The 27,823-nt window shown below is 39.0% G+C and overlaps 1 protein-coding gene across 1 annotated transcript; it reads right to left on the bottom strand.

Moving 5' to 3' along the window:
* Window positions 1-27,549, bottom strand: PCF11 (PCF11 cleavage and polyadenylation factor subunit). The gene is made up of 16 exons (XM_048840850.2): window positions 27,002-27,549; window positions 22,149-22,274; window positions 19,430-19,618; window positions 18,752-18,946; window positions 16,669-17,774; window positions 16,195-16,384; window positions 11,918-12,557; window positions 10,260-11,839; window positions 7,872-7,977; window positions 6,677-6,799; window positions 5,915-6,029; window positions 5,345-5,528; window positions 4,638-4,793; window positions 3,555-3,647; window positions 1,576-1,611; window positions 1-516 (listed from the first exon to the last, which is right to left on the bottom strand). Exons 1-16 carry the CDS (start codon window positions 27,188-27,190, stop codon window positions 301-303), a joined length of 5,244 nt encoding a protein of 1,747 aa, XP_048696807.1. The 5' UTR covers window positions 27,191-27,549; the 3' UTR covers window positions 1-300.
* Between the last annotated feature and the right edge of the window lie 274 nt (window positions 27,550-27,823).

Raw genomic sequence — 27,823 nt, 5'->3', positions numbered from 1 at the left:
TATAGCAAAAATATCTTTTATTTATAATTTACATTTCCACAAGTGAAAATTGTACATTTTTTTTTACATATACAATTCCATTCCATTAAATTTGCACGCATCTACAGAACTTTCACACAATCGACACCTGAAACTGTGCAGGCAATAAGAAATTCAAATACAAAAATGTATTTATTAACCAAATAATAGCTGGGGCCCTGCCCCATGAGAACATTTTATTTATATAAAAAGTATTTGCCTTCTAGAGTCAACACAGCAGCTCTTCTGTTCTGTAAAAAAAAATCATACCTCTCAGTTTAGTTAAACTGGTTCAACCTTATCAGTTTCTGTTTTAATATCTGTAGACGCAGGTGTGCTCTCTTCCATACAAGTAGCAGGGGTGTCGACAGGTTCTTCTTTGACTTTAGGACTGTTACAGGGCTCCTGTATTTCTTGTTTGACAATGTTCAACATAATATTTAGTGGGTTTTCCACAGGGGTCTTGCTGGGAGATGGTGTACAATCAAATGATGATGTCTGCCAAATGAAAATTAACAATAAATATACAGTTTTACATATCACTAAGACAGTTATTTCCTTTGTGACTAAAGGAGAGGGAGAAAAGTTATAAATGTTGCTTCACAGGATGTGTTAATCTGGTTATTGAAAATGCAAGTTTCCCCCCTCACCAAGATTCTTAGAGAGCTGGTTTGTTCTGTAATATTCTTACCTTAGCAAATATAGTTTAAAAACAAACCTAATGCTCCCTAAATTAGAATTATTACATCAAACAAATAAGGGACAAACATGTAGTACAGTGATTTTCACTCAAAGATCTGCAGACTATATCTAAGGGGTCTAAAAAAGGTTGTCACTACCATATAACAGTGGTTTTCAACCTGTGATAAGCAGACCCCTGGGGTTCAGAGACTATGCCTAAGATTTCCAAAGGGGTTCACACATCCGTTTGAAATTTTTTACAGGTCCGTGAACAAAAAAAGATTGAAAGCCATTAATGTAATATACTGCCATAAACCACAGTACACTCCTCACTAACCCCAACACAACAATTTGAATTCCTAAATTCGTAAACAGCTAATGGAAGTTAGAAACTAAAAACACATCCGTATCAATTTACTCCATTCAGCAAATTCTTCAGATTTAAAAGCTTTAACCCCATATACTTGACCTATATATTCTACTTATGGCTTCTATTTACTGCTGTCTGATATGCAAGATGATATGCTATGTCACAACATAAGAAATAAGCAATAAGCTTCCCAGCTAGTTCTGAATTATAACTTTTCCATTACCAAAAAGAAAAGGAGTACTTGTGGCACCTTAGAGACTAACCAATTTAGTCTCTAAGGTGCCACAAGTACTCCTTTTCTTTTTGCGAATACAGACTAACATGGCTGTTACTCTGAAACTTTTCCATTACCATCATTCTTGCAGTTCCTTGTCTAGCCACATGTGACAGAAATGGGTAGCATGCTCTGAATACATTCTCTCAGTACAAAACTATATATCACTCAACACAAAAATCAACGTCACAATAAAATATTTGAGCAGAAATAAAAATAGAGATGCACTTGCCTTTTGGTAATCTTCATAACATGATGGATGGTAAATCTAAAAAAAGAAAGACCATGTGACTTCTCTACATATTTGCACACACAAATGCATATTTTTTAGCAGTTCTACAGGTTATGAAATTAGGTTTGCAGAACAGTTTTGATTATGCATTTCATTGACTCATCCCCTAGCTTCCCTAAACATTCACTTTTGAACTAAAGTCTTCCATGCTTGGCTTCTAATGCCCCAAGGTAATCTGAGCAAAATATATTTTGTCCTTAATGCTGACCATAAATGTAATTTCTCAACCAAAACTTAATGGTAAGGTTATTAGATTGCATCTTCCACCAACACAAGGCAAAAACAGCAAGGAATGCAGTTTAAGCTGTGAATTCTCAAGACCCCAACTCCACTTATGAGCACCCCTTCTCAGCCTCAACTATCTCCCTTCCCCCATCCGGAGACTCAGAAAGTTATAATGATTAATACAGGGTTGGTGTGACTTTCATATGTTCTAACTACATATAAATTTAACTTAAGAATGGCCATACTGGGTCACACTAAAGGTCCATCTAGCCCAGTATCCTGTCTTCTGACAGTGGCCAATGCCAGGTCCTTCAGAGGAAATGAACCGAACAGGTAATTATCAAGTGATCCCGTCGCCCATTCCCAGCTTCTGGCAAACAGAGGCTCGGGACTCCACCATTGATGGACCAATCCTCCAGGAACTTATCTAGTTCTTTTTTGAACTGTTATAGTCCTGGCCTTCACAACATGCTCTGGCAAAGAGCTCCCCAGACTGACTGTGCATTGTGTGAAGAAATACTTCCTTTTGTTTGTTTTAAACCTGCTGCCTATTAATTTCATTTGGAGACCCCTTTTTGTGTTATGAGTAAATAACACTTCATTATTTACTTTTTCCACACCATTCAGGATTTTATAAACCTCTATGATATCCTCTCTTAGTCATCTCTATTCCAAGCTGAAAACTCCCAGTCTTATTAATCTCGCCTCATACAGAAGCTGTTCCATACCCCCAGTCATTTTTGTTGCCCTTTTCTGTACCTTTTCCAATTCCAATATATCTTTTTTAAGATGGAGTGACCACATCTGCACACAGTATTCAAGATGTGGGCATACCATGGATTTATATAGAGGCAATATGATTTTCTGTCTTATTATCTATCTCTTTCCTAATGATTCCCAACATTTTGTTAGCTTTTTTGACTGCCGCTGCACATTGAGTGGATGTTTTCAGAGAACTATCCACAATGACCCCAAGATCTCTTTCTTGAGTGTTATCAGCTAATTTAGACCCCATCATTTTATATGTATAGTTGGGATCATGTTTTCCAATGTGCATTACTTTGTATTTATCAACATTGAATTTCATCTGCCATTTTGTTGCCCAGTCACCCAGTTTTGTGAAGTCCCTTTGTAGCTCTTCGCAGTCTGCTTTGGACTTAACTATCTTGAATAGTTTTGTATCATCTACAAATTTTGCCACCTCACTGTTTACCCCTTTTCCCAGATCATTTATGAATATGTTGAACAGTTCTGGACATGGATTTATATCCTAGTGTAAGTGAGGTATGGTGTCAAAATATAAATGGTGACTGGATTTTTTTCATAATGTTTAGGAAAATTTATATAAAGGACTAAACTATGTTAGTGGTTATTGTAAACTAGTTACAATTTTTTATGTATAAGTTACTGAACTTATGTCTACATGTATTTTATTTATGGTGCTGCTGCATGGTGTGCTGAAGCCAAGTATATTTGTGCTAACATATCAGCACTTTAAGAGTACCCCCTATGGTGCTGATGTTTTGGTGCACCATGGAACCTAAAAAGCAGCAGAGTAAACTCTTCAAGAGTGAAGACAGACTGGGCTGCCCTCCATCACATGCCCCTTTGCATATTCATGCTATTTCCTCATCTACCCTGGCTTTTAGTAACCCCAAAACGTCACACGTACAAAAGTAATATGCTCAGAATACCTTTTCCTCTACCCTAATAGCATTCTTTAGATGCCACTCTTCCTCTTCTTCATCCCAATATTGTTCAAATTGCTCTTGGCAAATTTCACAGCTCTGAAAGATGGAAAAGACACAGTTATGTAAATTTACAAACACTTATATAACACTTTTGTGCTTACCAGTTTCTAGAGAAGCAGTTAACTACAATTTACTAAGAAAAGGGGACTTTTTAACAATCAAGGTAAATATACTGGAATACACTGCATTCCTATGTATGCACTGTAGAGTTAAAAGGGTAACATAAATGGACACTATTTACTAATTTAATTGCAATTTGCGAACCGTGGACTAATTGTAACTGACAACTAGATTCCACATTCTTGATTTACTGTTAGCATCACACAAAGTTACTATGTTTTCTAAATTAAAAAAACAAATCTCCAAGTTTATAAAGGCTTTCATTCAGGGGAAGGGTAGCCATCACAACAGTTTTCCGCAAGTCCTGTATGCACCCGGTAGCCAACTGTTATGAAATTCAACAGTGTCAGCTAATCCAGGTAACAAACTTTTGTCCATCTTTCTATTTTGCCAATTAAAACAGCTCATATTTGATTACATAACTTCCCTCCCTAAATAGAATTCAGAGATGTTTGTCATGATTTTGTTGCTATTTGGTTAGAGTCATAGGATATCAGGGTTGGAAGGGACCTCAGGAGGTCATCTAGTCCAACCCCCTGCTCAAACGCTTAGGTACTTAGTTCTTCTTACTCAGCCCTTAATAAGGCCAATTTCTATTGGCCTCAATGGAAATTTCTCCAAGTAAGACCTGAACGAAAACACAAGTTAGAGAGCTTGTGCTTTGGCAGACTGAGAATGTTTTTGGTTTGTTTGCCTCTATCATCTCTTCTACTGCAAGTCTGCTAAATACAAGCTTCAGCTTCCACACCGGTACATTTCTAATCTGTATTTGTTAGATATAAGGATGAAACTTTACAGTTTACATAAAATACTTAGGGATAAAAAGAAAAACTGCAAGATTGCTCAGAAATTAGACCATTCCCCTTATGTAAGCTAATCAAAGACAGTTTAAATGTGCAAATTTACCTCATCTACTCCTGCTGGTCCAGCAGGAACACTTTGAAACTCTTTTTCTTTAGCAGCCTCTTGTGTCTTCAATACAACTTCTTCATGTACTTTTTCAAAGAACTGGCTCTTTGCACGTTCCTCTAGATCAGCTATTTCTTCAAATTCTATCCAGTCCTAAGGAAGTTAACAAAAATAACATTCAAGCCTTCTTCTCATTAATCATAACTTTTACACATTTAAAAATACAATTCCCCAAATTTGATATTTGAGAAGGTGAGAGACCATTTTTAATAAAAGGTGTCTTTTTGACTGGTCTGGAAACTGAAGCTCTCTCATTACAGATACAGCATGACAAGTAGCAGTGTAAGTTTCCCCACACTGCTCCATTGTGCTTCAAGCCTATTCTAAAGGGACCACCCTTCAGAGCAACAATGTAGTTTAACATCCATCCCATTCTAATCACTGCTCTCTTCTGAGATCATCAAAAAAGCTGTCAACGGTTTTAGACTATATTAGTTCCCCCTATACCTTTCTTTTATGTTCTTATAGCCACTGTCAGAAAAAAGAGGAGGGAGAAATCGGAGAGGGTTAACTACCAAAGGCCGAATTCTGTGCTGATTTACATTCCATGCAACACAACTGAATTCAGTGCAATTGCACAGGGAATAATTTTGCCTTCTATTCATTCAGGCACATACAGAGAAAGATATTATTGAATTACTTACTGTTAAACTGTAGTACCACCTTCTGTGAGTAACTTTTCTGCTAATGTCCTTTTCAGTGCGATTTTGTCGGTAATGCCAGTCCAAATGATCTGCATATACATCCGTCTGTGAAGTTGTAAACCTCATTCCACAGGAGTAACACTGAATACCAGTGTACAGTCGATTTATAACACTATCATAACGCCTACAAGAGAAAAAAAAGCAAATTGACACGAATGCTAAAAATATTTGGCCCAAATCTGCAAACCTTTGTGCACATGAACAGTTCCACTGACTTTGATGTGCATTTAAAAATATTTGGTCCAATTAAAAAAATATGCATCTTGTCGAAGAATTAAATGTTTATAAATATATTTCACATGGAAGTTTTTATGCAAATGATATGACATTAATGAATACAATGATGAAACTGACAGTTGTATCCCTTCTCCCTCCTTACTCTATCGTGATGTCTCACAATCTTGTACAATTAAGTTCTCAAGTTGTCTTGAAACAAAGACAATTAAACTACCTACATATTAGTGTCATGATCACCCATAGTGCACATTGAGCACCCATTAGTACACGTACTGTTTTAGTTCTTCAACTGTAAAGTTAGTGAGGTCTGGGATGTCTTGATCCTCACTCTGCTCCTGGTCATCCTCCTCCTCCTCAGGAGCTGGCTGGGTAGAAGTTTCATTCACTTCTAGAATATACAGATGGAACACTGTCAGTTCCCCAAGATGTCATTCTGAAACAGTTCCACTTATTCAAATAATAAAATGAACATGATAACGCCAAATACAGCATTAACCAATTCAACCCGGTGCTGTAACAGCTTAAAACAAAGGTACACAAATTAATAACTAGGTGTACAATTTGAATTTGGGCAAGCGGTTTTCAAGTGACTTCTCTAATTCATCCTAACCCTTGGTTTGGAAAGTAATCTATGAAAGCTAAAGCAATTTCAAACACTGACATATTTTTAAAAAATTGTTTTGATTAAAGCAAACAATTGGGGGATGGCACCAAGGACAGACAGACTGATGTATCTGCAAGTCTGGCTATATTAGTCAGCTAAAATCTACAAAGTAAACTGGTCAATAGCGGAAATTTTAAAAGGAAGTTACCAAACAAAGTTCACTTCATCATGTGCACCAAGATGGTCACTCCCAAATTATGGGACTTCATATAAACACAAAAGAAGTTCTTGGTTTTATTTGCCATAAAAAAATCATTAAAACACCTATTACATAGAAAATTAGAGTACTTGTATATAAAGATTTTTACTGGGAGTTTTTCACTGCACTTTTGTGTTAAAATGGACGGTAAGAGGATAAATGCTACACATACGTGCTGAAGTGGAATCAGTAGTTTTTGACACTTTGAGGATTCCTGTTGAAAGCAGTTTAGAGAACAACTCATTTACATCAAGCTGGCCAAGGTGATTATCAGGATATGAAAGTGGAAGGGATCCTAAGGGAAGAAAAACAGCAATGCTACATTATTTCTGATGCATTTGAGAAAATCAAGCCTTAATATATGCCATCCTGTTTATTTTAATGATACTCATTTAAAATAATTTTTTTGAAAAGTTAATGCTTTAAAGAAAACAGAAGTTGCTAAATACAATTCTCTGTTGTTTATTTCTTACTCAACTATATTCCATTCTATACATCACCACCAAGAATATTTTATCACCCAAGCCATTCGCTGAGAGAAAAGAGTAGCCCTCAGATAGAATGGCAAAATAGAGGTGCTTCTATTTGTCTCATCTTTTTCTCTCCCCTCACTGCTCCCCCCATTTTTCAGCTTTTCATTTACCGAATTGTTTCCCTGTCTCTCCTCCTTTTGTTTTGTGCCTTCTTGGTCCTTTTTTGTTAGTCAGCTTTCCTTTGCAGTCCCTCCCTCCCCTCATAGTATTAAGCTTTCAAAGTGTTGATCTGTCTACCACCCAAGGTACAACCATGCATACATGCTCTACAGGTTTTTGGAATGTGTTATTTTCTTAGTCTGAATCTAGTAAATATTTACGCTTCATTATTTGACTTTGTTCACTTATTACATTCTGGAAGCCTTTCATTTTGGGCTCTGATTTGCAGGGATGAACTGCATAACTTGGCATATGCAAATCAGCACTATGGTGTTTCCATTTGTCTTCTCATACCCACACAAAGGCAGACCATTTTCAGCATCATAGCATACCAAAAAACATGTGGTTACATAAACTAATCAGGACTGGGCCTGATTGATACTTGAATGTGAGACCGCCAAAAGAATTAAAGTATTCAGAAATTTTGTATTTATTACAGTATTATAGAAAAGTATTACTGAAAAATTGTATTTATTAACAATTAAATGGCAATCTTTCTTGAGTTTGTACTGAACCAGGGCCCCAGAACAGTGCTAAGTGGCAACATGCTGTTGAAAGTAATGTGCTGTCCTTTAGATGAAATGTGGACAACCTGAGTAGCTAAATTCTGTGGTTTCTGATTAACAAAGTTTGAACACTAGTTTAAAATAGCCAGCACACAATTTCCGTACATACCTGCTTGAGTCTGAACAAAGCTTCCAGGATTTTGTGCAAGTACTGGTAAATATGTTTGTCCTTGACTGTAAGGTCCAGGTTGAGAAGACACAGATAGACCAGGAACCTGTAAAAGTAAAAAGTTATGTACTTATTTCATAGCTATTGGAATTATAAATTCTTCTTACATTTTACTATTAACTCCTAAAGTGTCCCCAGTATACAACAGAAATGTAGGACTGGAAAGGACCTTGAGAGATCATCTAGTCCAGTTCCCTGCCCTGAGGATGGACTAAGTATTATCTAGACCATCCCTGACAGGTATTTGTCCAACCTGTTCTTAAAAACATCAAAGGACAGAGATTCCACAACCTCCCCACGTAATTTGTTCCAGTGCTTAACTACCCTGACAGTTAGAAAGTTTTCATAATGCTCAACCTAAATCTCCTTTGCTGCAATTTAAGCCCGTTATGCCAGTAGTCCCCAAACTTTTTACCTCACGCCCACCTCTTACCTCTGTTTACCCAAGCTGGGGGCAGGAGCAAGGCCATGGCTTTGGGAGGGGAGGACATGGACGGGGTAAGGGACTGAGGCTGGGGCCACAGCTGGGGGTGGGGCCAGGGCTGGCAGCCAGGGCCAGGAGTGGAGTTGAGTGGCACTCACACCCTGCCCTCCATAGGGGCTGGCCCAGGTCCCAGCTGCCCCCCCACACCCCTAACATTGCACTCCACAGTTTGGGAACCTCTGCATTATGCATTTACCTATTTATATCCATGAAGGGGGAATGCCTCCGTACATTTTTGAAGGCTCCTTATAGTTTGACAACACAGCATTTCAAACTATATTTTTATTGCCAAGCATATGGGGAGGGGGGACACACAACTTAATGAAATGCAAAGGTCCTTCCATGCTTACTTGTTTAATAAGGGATACTTGTTTCTTTTAGCCATCAGGCCTGCACATTTTAAATTCATTTTCCAATACTGACTCACCATTGCTCTTTTAAATTGTTCCTTTTCACCCAAATTGGACATTAAAATATAGGTGAATGCCTACCCATCTAACTTTCAAGTAAACTCCAATATGAAGTAAATATAATCGGATTTTTAGCTGAAAATGTAAATGGTACCAGTTATACCAAAAAATAATGGAATCCAGGATGCCGCCAAAAAAGCAGTAAATGCTACTGAATTTCAGAGGGGAAAAGTAATTTTAATAATTACTTCCGCTATAACTGCCTTCTGCACACTGATTAATAATTTCCTTCAGCATATATTTTTGGATTCATGCCTGTTGGTTTTGGTGTTCTTCTTTAAAATTTTACCACTGTAAGTGGTATGAGGACACCTAACTACTGATATTCATTTAATTAGTAATTCTTCATATCACATTCAATTTATATCCTGAGAATGAAGAACGCTTGTAGAATTCAAATTTTCTAATCAATTTGTTATAGATGGCTTTGTTATAGATGTTTGACACCAACTCCAACTACTGAAGAGAATTTTTGCAAGACAATCATCAATACTGAAGCCAATTGACCACACCCACAGATGAAAGATGTCTGCTAAACAAGCACATTTTGTCCAACAAATAGTTTGAGTGTGCCAAAATCCTGTATTTCCTAACAACCTCCCTCCCTCCCTCCCTCATGAGGGCACTAAATTTTACAGCACTAATAGGGCTAGCTGAAATAACCCTGTGTGCACTACATGCCCTACATGTATCCACACCAGCTTTGTCCTACTTATCTACACCTGTTAAGTACCATTTGGCCTTTACTTCTCTTGCAGAAAGACCAGAATTGTTTATATGTACCTAAGTTTAATGTTTTCCATGGAATTCATTTTGTGCAAAGGGTAGTTAAAATACTGTATGTGATTTATAACTCCAATCATAGCTATTTTTGCATTCAAGTGGGTAGTGGAAATAGACCAGTTACATTATTGTTTTGATCAGGTTACACTTTCAGGTAACACTGCAGGGGAACTTTTAAAACATGCTTGGAAATACGTGAACCTATAAAAAACCAAAATTTTTCTTAATAGATTAGGATGTTTCTCTAAAAAAACCAATCGGGAACCAAAATTATCAGACTATGTCCCTTTAAAATTATGACTGTAGACAATTACTGATACACCTCTACCCTGATATAACGCTGTCCTCGGGAGCCAAAAAATCTTACCGCAGGTATAGGTGAAACCGCATTATATAGAACTTGCTTTGATCCGCCGGAGCGCTGCTTTACCGCATTATATCGGGTCACGTTATATCGGGTTAGAGATGTATATTCAAATTAAGATTTTTTAAATTTGAAACCATCTGTAGGGTTCCTGTCTCCTAAGCCCTCATAAAGTCATAAAATTTTGCTATACAGATGTAGACAAGTTTAATGCTAAACAATCTTACCTGCTGTGGTTGCTGAGTATTTCCTACTGACATAGAATTAGGCAAGGTATTAAAGTTTCCATATTGAGGACCCTGAAGATTCTTGTCATCAAAATAATGTCCAGATGCTCTGTTAAGTGGATTGGGAAAGTTCTGTGCTCCAGGGCCAGGTGGCCCATTAAAATTTGGTCCTTGAGAGGCATCAAACATTTCAGGTCTCTGGAACTGCATACCATGGGATGGTCCGTTGTAAGTCTGACTGGGATGTTCACTGTATGGACCAGTTTGCCCGTAAGATTCCAGTCTTGAGGCAGGAGGGTTAGCTACATTTTCAAACCTTGGACCTTGAAGACCAAGGGGCATTGCAAACCTTGAACCTGGCTGGTGTTGAGGACCATCAAACCTTTGAGGTATTGGTGTATCGAATCGTGGCTGCTGACCAGGTGGTCCATCAAACCTAGGAGGTGTCTGTTGACCAGGTGCCCTTTCAAATCTTGGGCCAGGTTGTCCATGTAAACCATCAAATCTTTGCAAAAGGGATAGCTGACCAGGTTGACTATCAAATCTGGACGAATGACAGCCATCGAATCTTGGACCAGTCTGACCCAAAGGCCCTTCAAATCTAAGTCCACCCCCAGTCTGGACTGATGGACCCTCAAACCTAGGACCAAGTCCTGGCTGGACGTGTGGACCTTCAAACCTGAGACCACCCCCTCCCTGGACATGTGGCCCTACAGACTGACCATGGGGCCCCTCAAAACGCAGACTTCCTCCCGGTTGACCATGTGGCCCCACAGGCGGACCATGTGGCCCCTCAAAACGGAGCCCACTCCCTGGTTGACCATGGTGCCCCATTGGCTGGATATGTGGCCCCTCAAACCTGAGCCCACTCCCTGGTTGACCACGAGGCCCCATAGGCTGACCATGGGGTCCCTCAAATCTGAGTCCACCCGCTGGCTGGCCATGAGGCCCCATAGGTTGACCATGGGGTCCCTCAAACCTGAGACCACCCGATGGCTGACCATGAGGCCCCTCAAATCTGAGACCACCCATAGTCTGGCCTACAGGCCCCTCTAACCTGCGACCACCCACAGGCCCCTCAAACCTTAAAGCACCCCCTACTTGCCCCAGCGGGCTTTCAAACCTTAGTGCACCCCCTGCACCTACTTGCCCAAGGGGCCCCTCAAACCTGAGGGTGCCTATCTGCCCTGGTGGCCCATCAAACCTCAGGGCACCCCCTCCCCCTGCCTGTCCCAGTGGCCCATCAAACTGAGAGGCAGGTCCTCCTCCCACCTGACCTAGTGGCCCTTCAAACCTCAAAGCAGCCTGTGCAGGTGGCCCTTCAATTCTAGGGCTTGAATTATTAGAAGGCCCATCAACAAAATGACCAGCTTGTCCATCTCCCCCTCCCCTTGCAGCAGGTTGTCTAGGTGAGCCATCAAATAGTGGTCTGTCTTCCATGAGTGCACCTAATCTCTTCTTTACGTCAATGCCTGCAAATCTTGATCCTGGACTCTCTATAAATGGTGTTTTCTCTGGATCTTCATATCTAGGTCTCTTGAAACGTTCACTGAATGGGGATCTTGGTTCCTCTCGAACACCTAAAATTTAAAAAAATAGTTACTTACTGAAATTCTGCAAGATACTTAACCTCAAGAGTATAAAAATAAAATATGTACCACTCTGTCCAACCATCTGTCTTTCTTCACGATTATCAAATTTGCAGAATCCATCTCCGTCAATTTTCTGAAATTCTGGTATACTTTTCCCTTGTTGCCTGAGTGCATCTCTAAATTCATCTGATTCTCCCCAGCTATCGTAAGGATCGAAGTTTTTAGAACTTCTTGTTCCTTTTGACGGATTTTGCTCATCATGTCTTCGCCGGCTCTCAAGTGGTGAAAGATCATCAGCATAAGGTCTACTGCCACTTATAGGAGAATGCCGTCTTGACCTTTCTCCAAATTGCTCTTTTCTGTCAAACTGTCCTCCACGTTTACCTTTTGTTTGCTCACATTCTATTCCAGAAAGCAATGCATCAGTCAAATCATACCCTAAAATATCATCAGGATCTAACAGATCAAGTCTTGGAAATGAATGCTGAACTTGTGTTCTTTTCAGTTTAGCTTTATGTTCATAATACGTTAATTCAGCATCAGACAGAAGGGGTTTCTTCTTCATACCACATTTTTCTTCTGTAGGACTATCCCACACATTGCATCTGTGCTTTCCTTCCTGATATTGGAACAGTTGACGAATCTGATGAGCCACAACAAGGAACTCATCTTGTGTTATTTCCCCAGATGTCAAACGTTCATTTGCCTACAATGTACAAAAAATGTAAACAAATTTTAGATTTAAAAAACTTTTTTTTTTTAATATAACTACACAAAACAGGTCTAACAAATGAAATGGTGTGGCATTACACATCAAGAATATAAAAACTTATTCTGAGGTACAGAAGGTGGTGAGAGGTAGACAGCTGAAAGTCTCCGTGTAAAGATAAAAGGGAGAAAAATTAGTGATGTCATGGAAGCAGTCTACTATAGACCACCAATGTAGGAAGAAGAGGTAGATGAAGCATTTCTAGAACAAACAGATATCCAACACTCAACACCAGACATCTGTTGAAAAAGTAATATGGCAAACACAAAATTTCCAGGAAGTTCTTGGAATGTCTTGGAATTAATTTCAAAAAGTAGGGCAAGTAAACAAAGGGAGAGCCATTTTAGACTTAATTCTGACCAACAGTTAAAATGGTGGTAAATATGAAGGTGGTAGGCAATATGTGTGGAAGTGATCATAAAATAATAGATCCAGAGGAAAGAAGGCACGAGAGCAGCAGAAAAAGGACAATGGACTTTAAAAAAAAAAAATCAAACTTTAACAAACTCGCAGAACTGGTAGATAAGGTCCCCTGGGAAGAAAATCTAAGGGAAAAAGTTGTTCAGGAGAGCTGGCAGTTTCTTTAAGAAACAATACAGGTGCAACAGCAAACTACCCCAATGAGAAGAAAAGACAGGAAGAATATTAAGGAGTCAATATGGCTCCATCTGGAGCTCTTTAATGACCTAAAGAATAGGAATAAATTGTCAGTTTTTAGAATGGAGAGAAGTAAATACAGGTGTCCCCCAGGGTCTGTACTGGAACTAGTACTAATCAACATATTCATAAATGATTTTGAAAAAGAGGTTAACAGCGAGGTGGCAAAATTTGCAGATGATAAAAAACTACTCAAGATAGTTAAGTCCAAAGCAGACTGAAGAGTTACAAAGGGACCTCACAAAACTGGGTGACGGCAACAAAACGGCAGATGAAATTCAATTTTGATAAATACTAAGTAATACACACTGGAAAACATAATCCCAACTATACATATAAAATGATGGGGTCTAAATTAGCTCTTACCACTCAAGAAAGATCTTGGCGTCAATATGGACAGGTCTCTAAAAACATCCATTCAATGCGCAGCGGCACTCAAAAAAGCTAACAAAGTTGGGAATCATTAGGAAAGGGATAGATAATAACATAGAAAATACCATATTGCTTCTATATAAATCCATGGTAAGCCCACATCTTGAATACAGCATGCAGATGTGGCTACCCCATCTCAAAAAAGAAATACCGGAATTGAAAAGGTACAGAAAAGGGCAACAAAAATCACTGAGGTATGGAACAGCTTCCATATTAGGAGAGATTAGTAAAACTGGGAGTTTTCAGCTTGGAAAAGACGACGACTAAGGGGGGATATGATAGAGGTCTATAAAATCATGACTAGTGTGAAGAAAGTAAATAATGAAGTGTTATTTACTCTTTTTCATAACATGAGAACCAGGGGTCACCCAATGAAATTAATAGGTAGCAGGTTTAAAACAAAGGGAAGTATTTCTTCACACAACGCACAGTCAACCTGTGGAACTCTTTGTCAGAGGATGTTGTGAAAGCCAAGACTATAACAGGGTTCAAAAAAGAACTAGATAAGTTCTTGGAGGATAGGTCCTTCGATGGTTATTAGCCTGGATGGGCAGGGATGGTGTCCTGAGCCTCTGTTTGCCAGAAGCTGTGAATAGGCAACAGGGGATGGATCACTTGATGATGACCTGTTCTGTTCATTCCCTCTGAAGCACCTGGCATTAGCCACTGTCAGAAGACAGGATACTGGGCTAGATGGAGCTTTGGTCTGACCCAGTACGGCCATTCTTAAGAGGTTCCTAAAATATATTAGAAGAAAGAGAAAAACGAAGGAAAGTGCAGGTCCTCTACTTAGCGGGGAAGGAAAGCTAATAACTGGTGACATCAAGAAGGTTGAGATGTTTAATGCCTATTTTGCTTCAGTGTTCACTAAAAAGGTTAATGGTGACCAGATATTCAACACAATTAATATTAACAAGAGAGAAGGAACACAAGCCAAAATAGGGAAAGAACAAGTTAAAGAATTTTAGATAAGTTTGATGTATTCAAGTCAGCACAGCCTGACGAAATTCAGCATGGGCTACTTAAGGAACGAGCTACAACAATCTCAGAAATGTTAGCTATTGTCTTCAAGAATTCGTGGAAGATGGTTGAGGTCCCAAATCACCAGAGAAAGGCAAACACAGCATCTATCTTTAAAAAGGGGAACAGACAGGACCCTGGGAAATATAGACCAATCAGCCTAACTTAGATACATAGAAAAATACTGGAATAAAAGTATTAATCAATCAATTTGTAAGCACCTAGAGGATAATAGGGTTATAAAGAAAAACCAGCATTGCTTTCTCAAGAACAAATCATGCCAAACCAGCCTAATTTCATTCTCTGACAGTGCTAATGGCCTAGCTAGTGGATGGGCGGGAAGCAGCAGATGTGCTATATCTTGACTTTAGTAAGGCTTTTAACAGTCCCAGATGACATTCTCATAAACCAATTAGGGACATGTGACAAATGAAATTACTGTAAAGTGGGTGTACAACTAGTTGAAAGACAGTAAGTACTCCAAGAGTAGTTATCAATGGTTCACTGGCATATCAAGTGGAGTTGCACAGGGATAAGTCCTGGATCTGGTACTATTTAATATTTTCATTAATAACTTGGATTATGGAGTGGAGAGGATACATATAAGATGTGCAGATGACAACAAGCTGGGAGGGGGTTGCAAGCACTTTGGAGGACAGGATTAGAATTCAAAACAACCTTGACAAATTGGAGAATTGGTCTGAAATCAACAGGATGAAATTCAATAAAGACAAATGCAAAGTACAACACTTAAGAATGAAAAAATCAAATGCAAAACTACAAAAGGGGGAATAATTGAATAGCGTACAGTACTGCAGAAAAGGATCTGAGGATTATAATGGATCACTAATTGAACAGAAGTAACAACGTGATGCAGTTCCAAAAAAAGGCTAATATCTGGAATGTATTAATAGGAGCGTTATATGAAAGACAAGGGAAGTAACTGTTCCTCCTTATTTGGCACTGGCGAGGCCTCAGTTGGAGTACTAAGTCCAGTTTTGGGTACCGCATTTTCAGAAAGATATGAACAAACTGGAGAGAGTCCAGAGGAGAGTAACAAAAGTGATAAAAGGTTTAGAAAACCTGACCTATTAAAAAACTGAGAAAATTTAGTCCTGAGAAAAGATGACCCAGGAGGAACCTGAAAATAGTCTTCAAATAACTGTTACAAAGAGTACAAGGATCAATTGTTCTCCATGTTCACTGAAGGTAGGACAAGAAGTAACCGACTTAATCTGCGGCAATGAAAATTAGATTAGATATTAGAAAAAAATGCTAACTATAGGGTTAGTTAAAATCTGGAATAGGCTTCCAAGGCTGGTTGTGGAATCCCCATCACTGGAGGTTTTAAAGAACTGACTGGACAAATGATCTAAGTTTACTTGGTCCTGTCTCAACATGGAGGGCTGGACTTAACCTGTTAAGGTCCTTCCAGCCCTACATATGATACTAATTATAACGTTACCTTTTTAAGTAGCTCTCGTTTGCTTGCAGAAGTCAATTCTTTGGGAATCTGCAAATTGGCATCCACACTTAATCGATGCTGTTGCTTTGGGGCTCGAGGTGACAAAATTCCTTTACTGGCCGCCCAGATCTCCCTGTGCCTCTGATGAGGAGATTTACTAGATACTTGATGTTCGTCATTCTGCTGTGGACTGAAAATAATAAAATCAGGTTACTTAAAATATACATTGTTTCTTTATACAAGAAACATTATTTACTACATTCACATTAGAACTGATTCCATCCAGATCTGATGTGCTACAGCCACAACAGAAACTCAGCATCAATGATTACACTAGTTTGCCAGTAAAAATGTTTAAAGGCCCCCGTTGCTTTGATATCTGAATACTGCACGCCAATCCTGCTTCTACTAGAGTCAATAGCAAAACTCCCACTGATTTCATCAGCAGGATCAAGCTCAAAATCAGTAACTTACTTTTTACTTTCCTCCCAACCAGATTTCCATCTTTTGCTTGATTTGGAACTTTGCCAATTTTCCACATTCTCCTTTGGTTCTGGAGTGGACTTTGTAGAATGCTGATTTGCAGTTTCCTGTGGTCTGTCTTCTTGAGTTTTTTTCAATCTCCTTGGATCTCGTGTATCCTGTTTAAGGTTCCTCTTATTAGAATTTCTTTCTTCCCTTGTAGTTAGTGTAAACTCTTCAACATGAGATTGCTTAGGCCCTGACTGACGGAGCTTTCCAATTTTAGGAGTCGAGGAAGTAGGAGACAAACTCCTCAGTCTTCTTTTGGGTGATCTCCTCTCTCTTCTCTTTGGTGAATGGGTAGATGGCGATCGAGACTTAGGAGAGCGTGATCGGGACCTTTTTCTATTACTTGATCTCCCAAGTTTTCCACCCTGTTTTTCTGACTCTTCTGTAATAGAGTCCTGTTTTTGAACAATGCCATTAATTACTTTATTTCTGCTGCCAACAGGTCTGTGTTCAGATGTCTTATGTTCCTCTTTTTCTTTTCGCTCCATACTTTTCCTCTTTTCCTTTGTGTCATCATCTTTACCATCTGGCTTCTCCTGAAGATGCTTTTTTAATCTTGGATCTCTTTTACTAATTTCAGATACTTTTATACCCTCACATTCTTGGCTTTTAGCATCTTTAGTATGGGATAACTTGCTTTTCAAAGGGGATGGTGATTTAGATTTTGCATCTAACTGATCAAGTTCTTTCTTCTGTGTTTTCTCACTTGATTTTAACTTTTCTTGCTTTGACAAATTTTGTTTTTCAGCCTGCAGTGTTTTGTTTGCCTTGATATCAGACTGACTTGTGGTAGACAGAAATTCTTTCCTATGACTTTGATCTTTAACATGAGAAGAATGTTGAGCCATCCTATTAAGACGAGGATCTCTGTTTACTACTTTGACATCATGAAACTGAGAAGATGGAGATGGTCTGTTTTTTTCAGATTGCACAGAAGTCTGGTGAGGAGCTTTGACTGTCATATGAGGAGTCTGTGAAACATGTTGTTTGGAAGATGCTTGAACTGAACCCATGGTGGTTGCCCCTTGTTGAACACTAAGAGAAACTGCCTAAAATGGGGGGAAAAAAGAGTTAGCATGTAAAATATAAGTCCTAAACCAGTGTTACTCAGCTGCACTGCACCTTGAAAATCAACTACAGAAGAAAAAGCTTCGAAAGTTAATGATTAAACCAGTTAAATACAAAATAATCACGCCTAGGACCAGTCCTCTAAGCACTTGTACTGAAATGCAGTAGCATTACAGAAAACAGAAATGAAGATCAAGTGGAAAAACAATGCAATATCAATGCTACATAAAAGACTACTTATATATATATCTTTCAAAACGTGATGTAAAGTTTTTCACTATTGTATTTCAGGGTTTTTCCATCTGATCCCAAGAAATCATGAAAAAGTAGAAATTCAGGATACGAACACATGATAGGCATGGTAAGACTGACACATTTGCCTTTTGGGAGACAAACCCGACATGTGTGTTGAAAATATTTATATAGGCTTCCTGCTCCAGTCTATGTTAGAAACAAATGTTTTGTTTTCAAAAAAAGACTGGGATAAAAATTGCTGAAAATACATGGTTTGTGTGCTTTTAACATGTATATAGTATAGTGACTACTACAAAAGATGGGAGGGTTGGCTCTGTGTTGCCAGACATATATCACTTTGGGAACGCAAAAACAACAAAAATTGTAAATTGTAATAAAAAGTCAAGTTGCAATAAAAAGCCTTCCATCACTCCAGTTTTGAATAAAAAAAACACTAAGATATTTGGAAGTAATACATATTTAATCCTAAAACCCCTAATTTTACAATTAGCTCCACGTTGGAAAATACCACTGCAGGAACATGGCCTTATTCTACGACAACTTGGCTTTCCCAAAAGGGAGAAAACTGCCATACTCCACTACATATACAGCGAACAGTACAGCCAAGATATTGTTTTATAAATACTTCAAACAACAAAAAATTTCTATTTGTTTTGTTCAAAATAAAATCCTCCATGTATGACAAAACTAATTCCCTACTCACCAACTGGGCTTTAGTCTGTTCTAGCTCCAGCTCTAATTTTTTCTGTTGAAGTTCCAACAACTGTTTTTGCTTTGCCAGCAGTTGTTGTCTTATTAGTTGCTCTTGGGTCAAATTCTTCTGAATTTCAGGAACAGCTGGAGGAGTTGAGGTACCAGATGAACTGACTGTAGAAGTAGGTGCAGGAGATTCCTCAGCCTACAAAGAAAAATAATTTGAAGGACATTACAACTCTTGGAGGGAGAAACAAGTGGAAGAGGTTCAAAATTGTAACCGAATCTCATTTAACTGCTGTATGGATACTTTATTTCATTTGTATTACAATTTACCAACGATAAATTAGTTTTTAGATTTCATGAAAAAAATCATTAGAACATTTTAAAATGTTGCGCAATTCAAATTTTCAAACAGTGATTGCTTAAAAACTATCATTTAATACAATTTATAAATAGGCAATGAATATTCAGCATTTTAGTTAAACTCCAATTTTGACATGTGAAAGATAAACCCAATTAATCTTTAAATAATTGAGAACTGTGTCTTACCTGGCTGCCTATACAGATCATCTACTTCTTCAAAATTCTTTAATAATGGCTTACAAAGTGTCAGCAAAATGGGACACGTAAACAATAAAAACTGTGTATCACCATCTGCTCATGCAGAAATCACATTAAAACTTACCGATTTATTTAAAAACTTAGGATTCACATGGATGCTAGAAGTATTCACATTTGGGGGTAGAGGTTTAATTGGCCAAGCAGGATCTAATGAGTTGACTCTGACATCAAGGGCATACAGTTTCTTCAAAGGGAAAATTTCATCCCATGTGGAGCGTAATTTAAATAAACTTTTCCTAGTATTTTCATCCACCTAAAAACAACAGAACAATTCTATGGCTTGTTAAGTTAATATAAAACAACTTTAGCACATGCTTAAAAAAAGATTATAATTTCAGATATTTTATTCTATACCTGCACTAACTTAGAAACTTTATCCTTTCATAAAATCTTTAATGAACACAGCTGAGTATTTAGAACTAAGCAAATTGTTCTAAGAAACATACAAATGTACCAACAGAACCAAGTACAGCACCTGTCCAATGTAGGTTTTAATTGAAGAGCATATGTCAGTTATTCTATGAAAACCTTAAAACAGCACAAATGTATATGTGGATTTGCTGCTTGAAAGGCATTTGAGGGTTTCATAGCATGTTACCATCCTCCTTAACAGGCTTTTCATTTTGTATATCAAGATGCTCAAATTTCTTAATTTTGCCCAATTTCTGTAAAAAAAAATTTAAATACTGACAGCCAAAAAACTATACAATATATAAATCTATAGCTATTGACAAAGTGGAAACTGCTAGCAAATCAGAGAACTGCCTTCTAAATATTCTGATTTACTGAGCTTTCACATCATTATTTAGACATTTGGCTTGTACATCACAACGTTTTGACTCTGTTTTTACTCAACTACAACATATCATTGGGAAACAATTTGAATAAATGTAGCAAAAATAAAATTACCTAGAAGTCAATTAAAGTTTTTGTTCAATTGTATAAGGACATGGATCCATAAACTAGAGTGCTAAATCTCTAGTGTATCTATCTTTTTATAAACGCTTTCAATAGTTTCAAATATCCTATCATGGGGTGAATTAGAAATTTATATTAAAAATATTCAACTCTTATTTGCTTTATTAATAAATGCTTATAATATGAAGACCCTTAACTCAATGTACCTCAACAGCTGTCCATAGTTCATGTTATTTAAGCCAATAAATTTTTGCTTTTTAGACAATTTTTACTGCAGTGCTAAATTTATCAATACAAATTGATAAAAAACATACTATAATTTGAAGTTTCAAACTAAATTGAAGCATTCCAAAGAATTCCCATCAATAGTGTGCTCTGTAATCCTTAAAGGAAAGATCTACCTATTTTTTCTTAAATACAGTAGTTTGAAATTCACAGCAAAAATAGCTGCAAGGATTGAACTGAAAATCTGACTACTCTTGCTAGTGACCATCTTACTAATAAGCAAGATTTATAACAATGACAACACTGGAATCCAAGACAGTATCAACTGGCTTCTATCCATTTTAATGCCAATTTAACTATTAAACGTGACATCCATTTAGTATTTAGGTATTAAATAAGCATTAAAACAGAATATAATTGGGAGTGGTTCAAAGTAAGGGATGGTAAACCTATGAAGCTCAGAAATGTCAATTATAATCCACAGTTCTAGATCCTGTTGCACTGGAAAAGCATGGACAGAGCTTTTACTGGTCACCTGTTATCATGATTTAATTCACAAGGCTTTACAGAACATGGAAATGTTCCTTTAAATAGTCTACGTTCATCAATTCAATCTGTTCAACAACTATTCACAAAGTAAAAATTAACATTTAAAAAGATACATATGAATTGAAGTGTTAAAAGAAACATTGAGATCCTTAATGGGATGTAAAACCTGAACAGAAAATGCTAAATATCCACCAAAAATTTTAATTAATTTTATCTGCTAAATTTATGGGATAATATTTTATCTTGATATTCAGAAAATTACATAAGGTAACTCATTTCCAGTTTGATTTAAATCCATTAAGACCCAATCCTTCAAAAACTTTACTCAGGTTTGCCTTTTTTCCTTGGAAGAATAGTCCCAATTATTTCTTGTGATTAAGGATGACAAACATGAACAAAGAGTTTGCAGCTCTGGACCCATAACTTGGTCACAACATTGAAACAAAACACTCATGTGTAACATGCTAGTTTTACTTTTTTAGAAAGCCTTTCACCATAGGCCACTAAATGAATGTCAGCGTGTCACTGACTTGCATTCTTCATAGTTAAGCACTCATTTTTGCCACTCCAGGTGCAAAAAATTTAAAATGAACAACAAAGTCAACTTCAGCTACAAAAGGCAAAAATAATCGCCCTCTCAAAAAAAGAGAGAGAGAGAGAGAGAGAGAGAGAATAATGTCCAAGTACTTTCTTTGCATAAAGGGCATTCACTATCTTTAAAAAAACAAAATCAAAACAACCACCATTTAAAATAGATTAACCTGTACCACAGCAATAGATCTTACCAGGTAAGTGTTATATTACATGACAGAAAAAATGCTAATATGAACTTCTTTAGTGAGATATACTACAGAAGTATGTTAATTTAGCAAAACTTCACTTCATAATCACCATGATCTGATAACCTCTATCTTAGGTACTTCTATCAGCTTTTCTTTTATGATATGTAACAGTGTAGTAAAAGACAAATTAAAAAACATATTCATTGTTATATTTCACCATGCAAGAAAACCCAACGCTGAAAGGCAAATATTTATTTATACAGGAGACAACTTTGATTAGACTACAGAACTTTCTGAAAGCATATGTACCTTTTCAAATACACAAATAAATGTTGCAACTAGGTTTTTAGTAAATGCAGTAAGATACTCTCTTCCAACGTTCTTGACAATGGAATCCATAAGGTACATAACAGGAAGCTTCTCTGTAGAAGGAGCCTGAAGTAATAAGAAGAAACTGAGAAGTTTAGTATTAAACACATTTGAACATTTTTAAGATTAAAGGATAACCAATCCCAAAAATACAGGTTTCTATTTTTGGCTGACATTACAAAACAAAGGATTATTTGGTACAACTGAACTTGGGAAGTTTATTATCAACAAGTACCGTGCTGTGTGTCTACCAAACAAAAACACAAACAGTTTAGTTATTTGTTTTAAGTTTGTGTATGAAATGACTTTGGCAAAAAAAAATTAGCACACCAGACAGTGTTACTATTAAGTGTTTGAACGTAACTGTTTCAGGTACATTTGATAGATTTTAAATTAACATGAAACCACTATTAGTTAGTGCTGGAACTTCTAATAATTGTGACTTGTAACTTAAAGCTGTTTATCTAAATTTCAAGTTAACAGAATTCAGACTTCTGGCAGAAAGGTCCCAAAAATGTAACTCTGTAGATGTAGATTATATGTTGAATACGACAGTCTTTTTGTAACCTACATTTGGAATAGACTAAAGTTACGTCACCGCAATCCAAACGAACGAGGAGTCTCGGCCTCCTATAGCAGTTGTAGTTATTCAGTCAGATTTTCAAGCTGTATGCAAAACATGCAGCTACAACAAGAAGTTCTAAACCCAAACAAAATTCAACTATGAGGTTGGTCATGGGAGTACGGATGAGCTTGTCTGGAAACCAAGATTTTCACTCAAGGTAGTCTTCAAACTCCGGACTCTCCATTGTCAAAGGAGCAGGAATTTTTTTTTAAGTTCATACACAAGATTGTTACTTAGTTTGTGCAGTAGGACTAGTGTGGTTGTGTTGAGACTGGTACAGCAACTTCCAAAGCAAATGAAGCCTTGTTGGCCTAACCCCCAAAAATGAATTTTAATGTCTACTATTGGCTTTCACAAGCAGAAGGCACAGCAAACTTCCAGAAAGCATCAGCAGGTACACAGACTTGTTGAAAGGACAACGTAAAAGGCACATGTTGTGTTAACTTTGCTCCTCTTCCACAGGAACATCCATTGACAAAACTTTCCCCATCTACCATCCCACAAGTCCATGTATAAATGTCAGTACATTTACTCATAGCTAAGTTTAGACGGGGTTATCCAGTGGGTCCATAAATCATTCGACACCTCACTTCACAAAACCCATTGTCCAGACAAGCGTGTGGAAGTGCTCTTGCTTTACAGTTTTATATTTAGTACCTTTCCCGTTAGAGTGGCTTAAGAAAACTGCAGACAAAATTAATATAGGTCATTTTGAGTCTACAAGTCTTGTATGTGGGTAAATCAGAGCCAAACTATGTTGTGTTTTCACTCTTAAATGTATTTTTATTTATAACATTTTCAAACCATTCCACTACCATGACCTGAAGCTTGCTCAAAGAGGCAAATAAGGGGTAATTTCTTCTTAAACATTAAATCTGGTAGCAGCCTAAAGTAATTTGTATACATACTGAAAAATTAAATTAGTAGATGGCATGTCTTAATATGTAATAGGAAGGTGCAGTTAAAATATACAAACTAATTGTGGTAAATGCACAATATGGCTTACATCATCAGTATACTCTCTCATCTGGGTATTGAAAATGTGCATATTTTAACACTATTGTGTGAAACAGATACACCTCTGGCCGTAGTAAGCCAAAGACTAAGTGTCCAATGCTGCTGGATATTAAAATGGCTGGGATGGTTTTGGTTTCTTCTTAAGGTAGCTTATTAAAAACCTTTTTTAATTCTGAATGGCTTGTTTAAAAAAACAGGAAGATTATAATAATCAAAGTCAGATTTCAGTGAAACACACAGCTGTCTGACCAGCCCTTATTCCCAAGAGCTACTTATACAGTAGGAGCTATACATTTTTCCATTTCATCACTGAGTGTGTTTGCACACAGGCTCAGTATACTCAGCTACGCTTAAAGTCTGAGATCTTCTGGATCCTTTTAACTAATAAAGTCATTTTAAAAAGTGTCACTTGCATTACACACCAGGTTGTGAAGTAATCACACGTGGAAGTACTTCAATCTGGTAAGGAAGTCAGCCTGTTTTAGCATTGACTCATGTAATTTAAAAGACTTATATAGAAAACCCAACGCTGAATACTTCAGTCATTCAGGTATTATATTTTAAGAACCAAGGCTTAGATAAGGCTGGAATTTTTAAGTCTTCATTTCCGGAAGTGTTTATTAGGTCAATATAGTTATCAAGTTCTCCATTAACCACAAGAGTGAATCCTAGTTTGGAATGTACTATGGTTTTCAGATGCCAATACAGTTAGAATACAGCACAGAACTCTTTCTATTAGCTGAAAGATACCCACAAGACACTACCCAAAAGCCAGGGGAGTGCAGCATAATAACCAGAACATTGAAGAATACTAACTATAAGCTTGTTTGCACAGTGGGGTTTGGCCTTCATTAGAGAACGCTTGCTGTTCTCTTTCAATGAATGTATGAAATTTGTTGCTGAAGATGTGCGTCTCTGTGGGGCTTTTTTTATTAGTTTTCTGAAGAATATGAACCTTAAACTCATTTTGATATCTGAACCCCCAGTCATGTCACTTTTAAACACTTAACAAATAACCATGTAAATAATATTGATTTTGGAAACAGATTCTGCACTAAACAATGGTAAATAAAAAGACAAATACATATTTCACACGTTTTATTTACAAATTTTATAATACCAGTCACACAGTTCAAAACCATTTATTAAAATGTAAAGCAAACCACTCAGTTTTACACTGAACAGAAACTGTCTCCAGGCAACACTTTTTTTTTTTTAAAGTGGCTTAGTAAAGGAGGTCAATTTCCCAGGAAGAACTAAAAACTTGCCTTATGTAACCAGTCACTAACAGTAACTAGGCAAAACTAACCATAGATACAGGATTTAAAACATCTTTAAAAAAACAGGGAGGCTCTAAAACCACCCAAAAAGGAAAAAATTCACAGCATTGGTATTTATGACAAATTATTTAATATGCACATCCATTGCCCCGTATTAGAAATAATGATGAAATCTATCAGATTGAGAAAGCACCCCCCCAAAGAAAAGGCAAAGCCCAGCCCCTGAAGACATTTAGAACTAGTCTGGACAACGGTCTGGAGAACCCACCGTAGATAGCCATCCTGCTCTGACTGTAAGATAAATAACTTTAGAGGCCTTTCCCTCCCCATCTAAATTTTACAATTTTCCCTATGATAAACCTCAATTTAAAGCCACAATACAAAAGCCCTAGACCACCTAATAGCGGAAGGAACAGGGGAGAAAGAGTGGGTTGTGTTGATGGGGGCGGGGATGAAAAGGAACTATTTTACTGGAATTAAATTCAGGGCTAGTTAAAATCCTCTGCTTAAAAAAAATGTAATAAACCCCCATGTGCCCATGGCTGACTGATGTCAGCAACTGCCTGGACTGGGCTTTGAGGAAGCATCCTCTTTCCCCTTTGTATCATGTGCTCTCAGGCGCCATGTTAGGATCCTACAAGCTGCATTTCTTCTCCCCTGCCCCGACCAATAAGCTTCTCTAACCAAGTTAGATTACACACACCCACCACACTAAGCTTCTAGTGAAGCAGATCGTCTATAGCCTGAACAGACTCCCCACACCAAAATAAACTTCTCTAAGGAAACAACCCCATCACCACCACTGGAACTTCTCTAACCAGAACAGATGTTCGCCCTCGCTCTGCCTAAATAAACTTTTCCTCATCAGAGCAGATTCTGCCCCACCCCCACCCCACGGATGTCTCAAAAAGAAGCAGGGGAAATAGTCCTGTCTTTCAAACTATGAGGGAGTTTCATTTAGAAACTAAGAAACGGGAAATCTTTCTTCTACAAAATTCCAATTTATTTTCATTTATTTAAACTACCCAGAAAAGCTACGATTTTGTGTCCCCCGCTCCACCCGCCCCAGAACGTGGTTATAATTGCACTACAAATGACTGAACTGATGGGTTTAAGCGTCAAAACAGAGCCACTGAGTATCATCCCCACAGCCAGGGGACCCCGGCTGCCGGGCGAGGTGGTCCTATGGCCCCGTCACTGCCAGGCCGCCATGTTGTCTCTCGGATTTACACGGGCCTTCGTTCCCAATATCTATGGTCCGCTCGGAGCGGCTCCGGGGGCCGATTCCCGACAGCTCCCCGGACGTCAGATTCCCTGTCACAATTATCCCCGTGCTCGACAGCACGCTAGTGTCGGGGCGGGGGTGGGGGGCTACTCCTCCCCTGCCTGCAAGGGGCCTATAGTCGGTGTGGAGAAGATGAATCCCCGGTGCCTCGCTCCCTGCCCGCGTTTGGCACTATGGCTCCCCGCCTGCCTGCTCTGGGCCCTTCCTTCCTCCCTCCCCGAACTCCCCTGATGCTGGCCCCGGAACCCTTCCCCAGTCCCCCCCCCCCCCCCCCGAAGCCGCCCACCCGCCCCCCCCCCTCGACTCCTGCCGCCTCCGATCCGTCCCTTCCTCAAATCCCCAGTCCTCCTGCCTGCCCCCACCTCCGTGGGCAGTCACCTGCCTCTAGCGCCCCGCCACCCCCCGCGTCCTGCTATCCCCGCCTCCCTGCCTTCGCCTAGTCCCCCTCCCCCGGCTCTGCCAGCCCCCCGCCCCGGGCTCCCCTCCACAAACACAGGCGCCCCCCACGCCCCGGCCTGCCTCGCCCCTGCCCGGCCTGTCCCCCCAGCAGTATAGGTAGGAGTAGTAGTCGGTGGAATATAAAAACCTTGGCGATTTGCGCCTCGATCAGGGAGACGATGTCCTTGGCGAAGGGCACGTTCTCCTCGGCCAGGATGGTCAGCATGTTGATGTGCGGCTTGCTGTTGAACGTCAGGTCCTCCAGCGACGACTGGTAATCGCGGCACGCGTCCTCCCGGGCCTCGGCGCCGCCTGCGCTGCTCTCCGGGCCCGACATCCTCCTCGGACCGGGGCCAGCGACAGGACCCGACCCACCGACCGAGAGCCCCCTCCCCGCGATCCCCCGCCGCTGCCGCCGCCGCCGAGCGATGCCGCCCCTCGCCGATGCCTTCGGGATCTTCTACCGCATCCTCCGGGCCGGGGCTCCCGCTGCTGATGGTGCCGCCGCCGCTGGTACTACTGCCGCCTCCCCAGCCGCCGCCGTCTCAATCTTACACACACAAAATGGCGGCGGCCGCGACTCGCGAATTTCTTCTTCCTCCAACCGTTGCGTCATGTGAAATTGTTCTAAGGGGCGGGGGGCGGGCCCTTGGGAAGCCCCTTTTGTTCCCTTACTGTGTTCTGGTTGGCTCAATGTTAGACCTCGCTTTTTCTGATTGGCTCCCTGTTAACGTAGCTACTTGTGATTGGCTATTTCTTCACGTGATTGGTTCTCGCACTAAACCCCGGGTCCTCTTCGCCGCTCTGTGTTACAATTGGTTGGTTTGTTTCTTCCCTCATTCCTGATTCGTTGTGGCTTTTAATCCCGCCTCTCTTTACTGGTTTAAATTTTGATTGGTTCTCTCTTGTAAACTCGCCCTTTTCCGAAGTTCTAAATTATGATTGCTTCTTCCACGTAACTCCACCGCCT

Source organism: Caretta caretta, chromosome 1, assembly GCF_965140235.1.
Source record: "Caretta caretta isolate rCarCar2 chromosome 1, rCarCar1.hap1, whole genome shotgun sequence".
NCBI classification, from domain to species: domain Eukaryota; kingdom Metazoa; phylum Chordata; order Testudines; family Cheloniidae; genus Caretta; species Caretta caretta.
Note: the sequence above shows the minus strand (reverse complement) of the source record. Positions and strands in the feature narration are given on the sequence as shown.

Coding starts and splice junctions, on each gene's coding strand:
- PCF11 (XM_048840850.2), bottom strand. CDS start 27,190: ATGTCGGGCCCGGAGAGCAGCGCAGGCGGCGCCGAGGCCCGGGAGGAC. Junction 1,612..3,554: donor CTATTAGGGTAGAGGAAAAG/GTATTCTGAGCA, acceptor TTCTTTTTTTAG/ATTTACCATCCATCATGTTA. Junction 517..1,575: donor GTTATGAAGATTACCAAAAG/GCAAGTGCATCT, acceptor TTCATTTGGCAG/ACATCATCATTTGATTGTAC.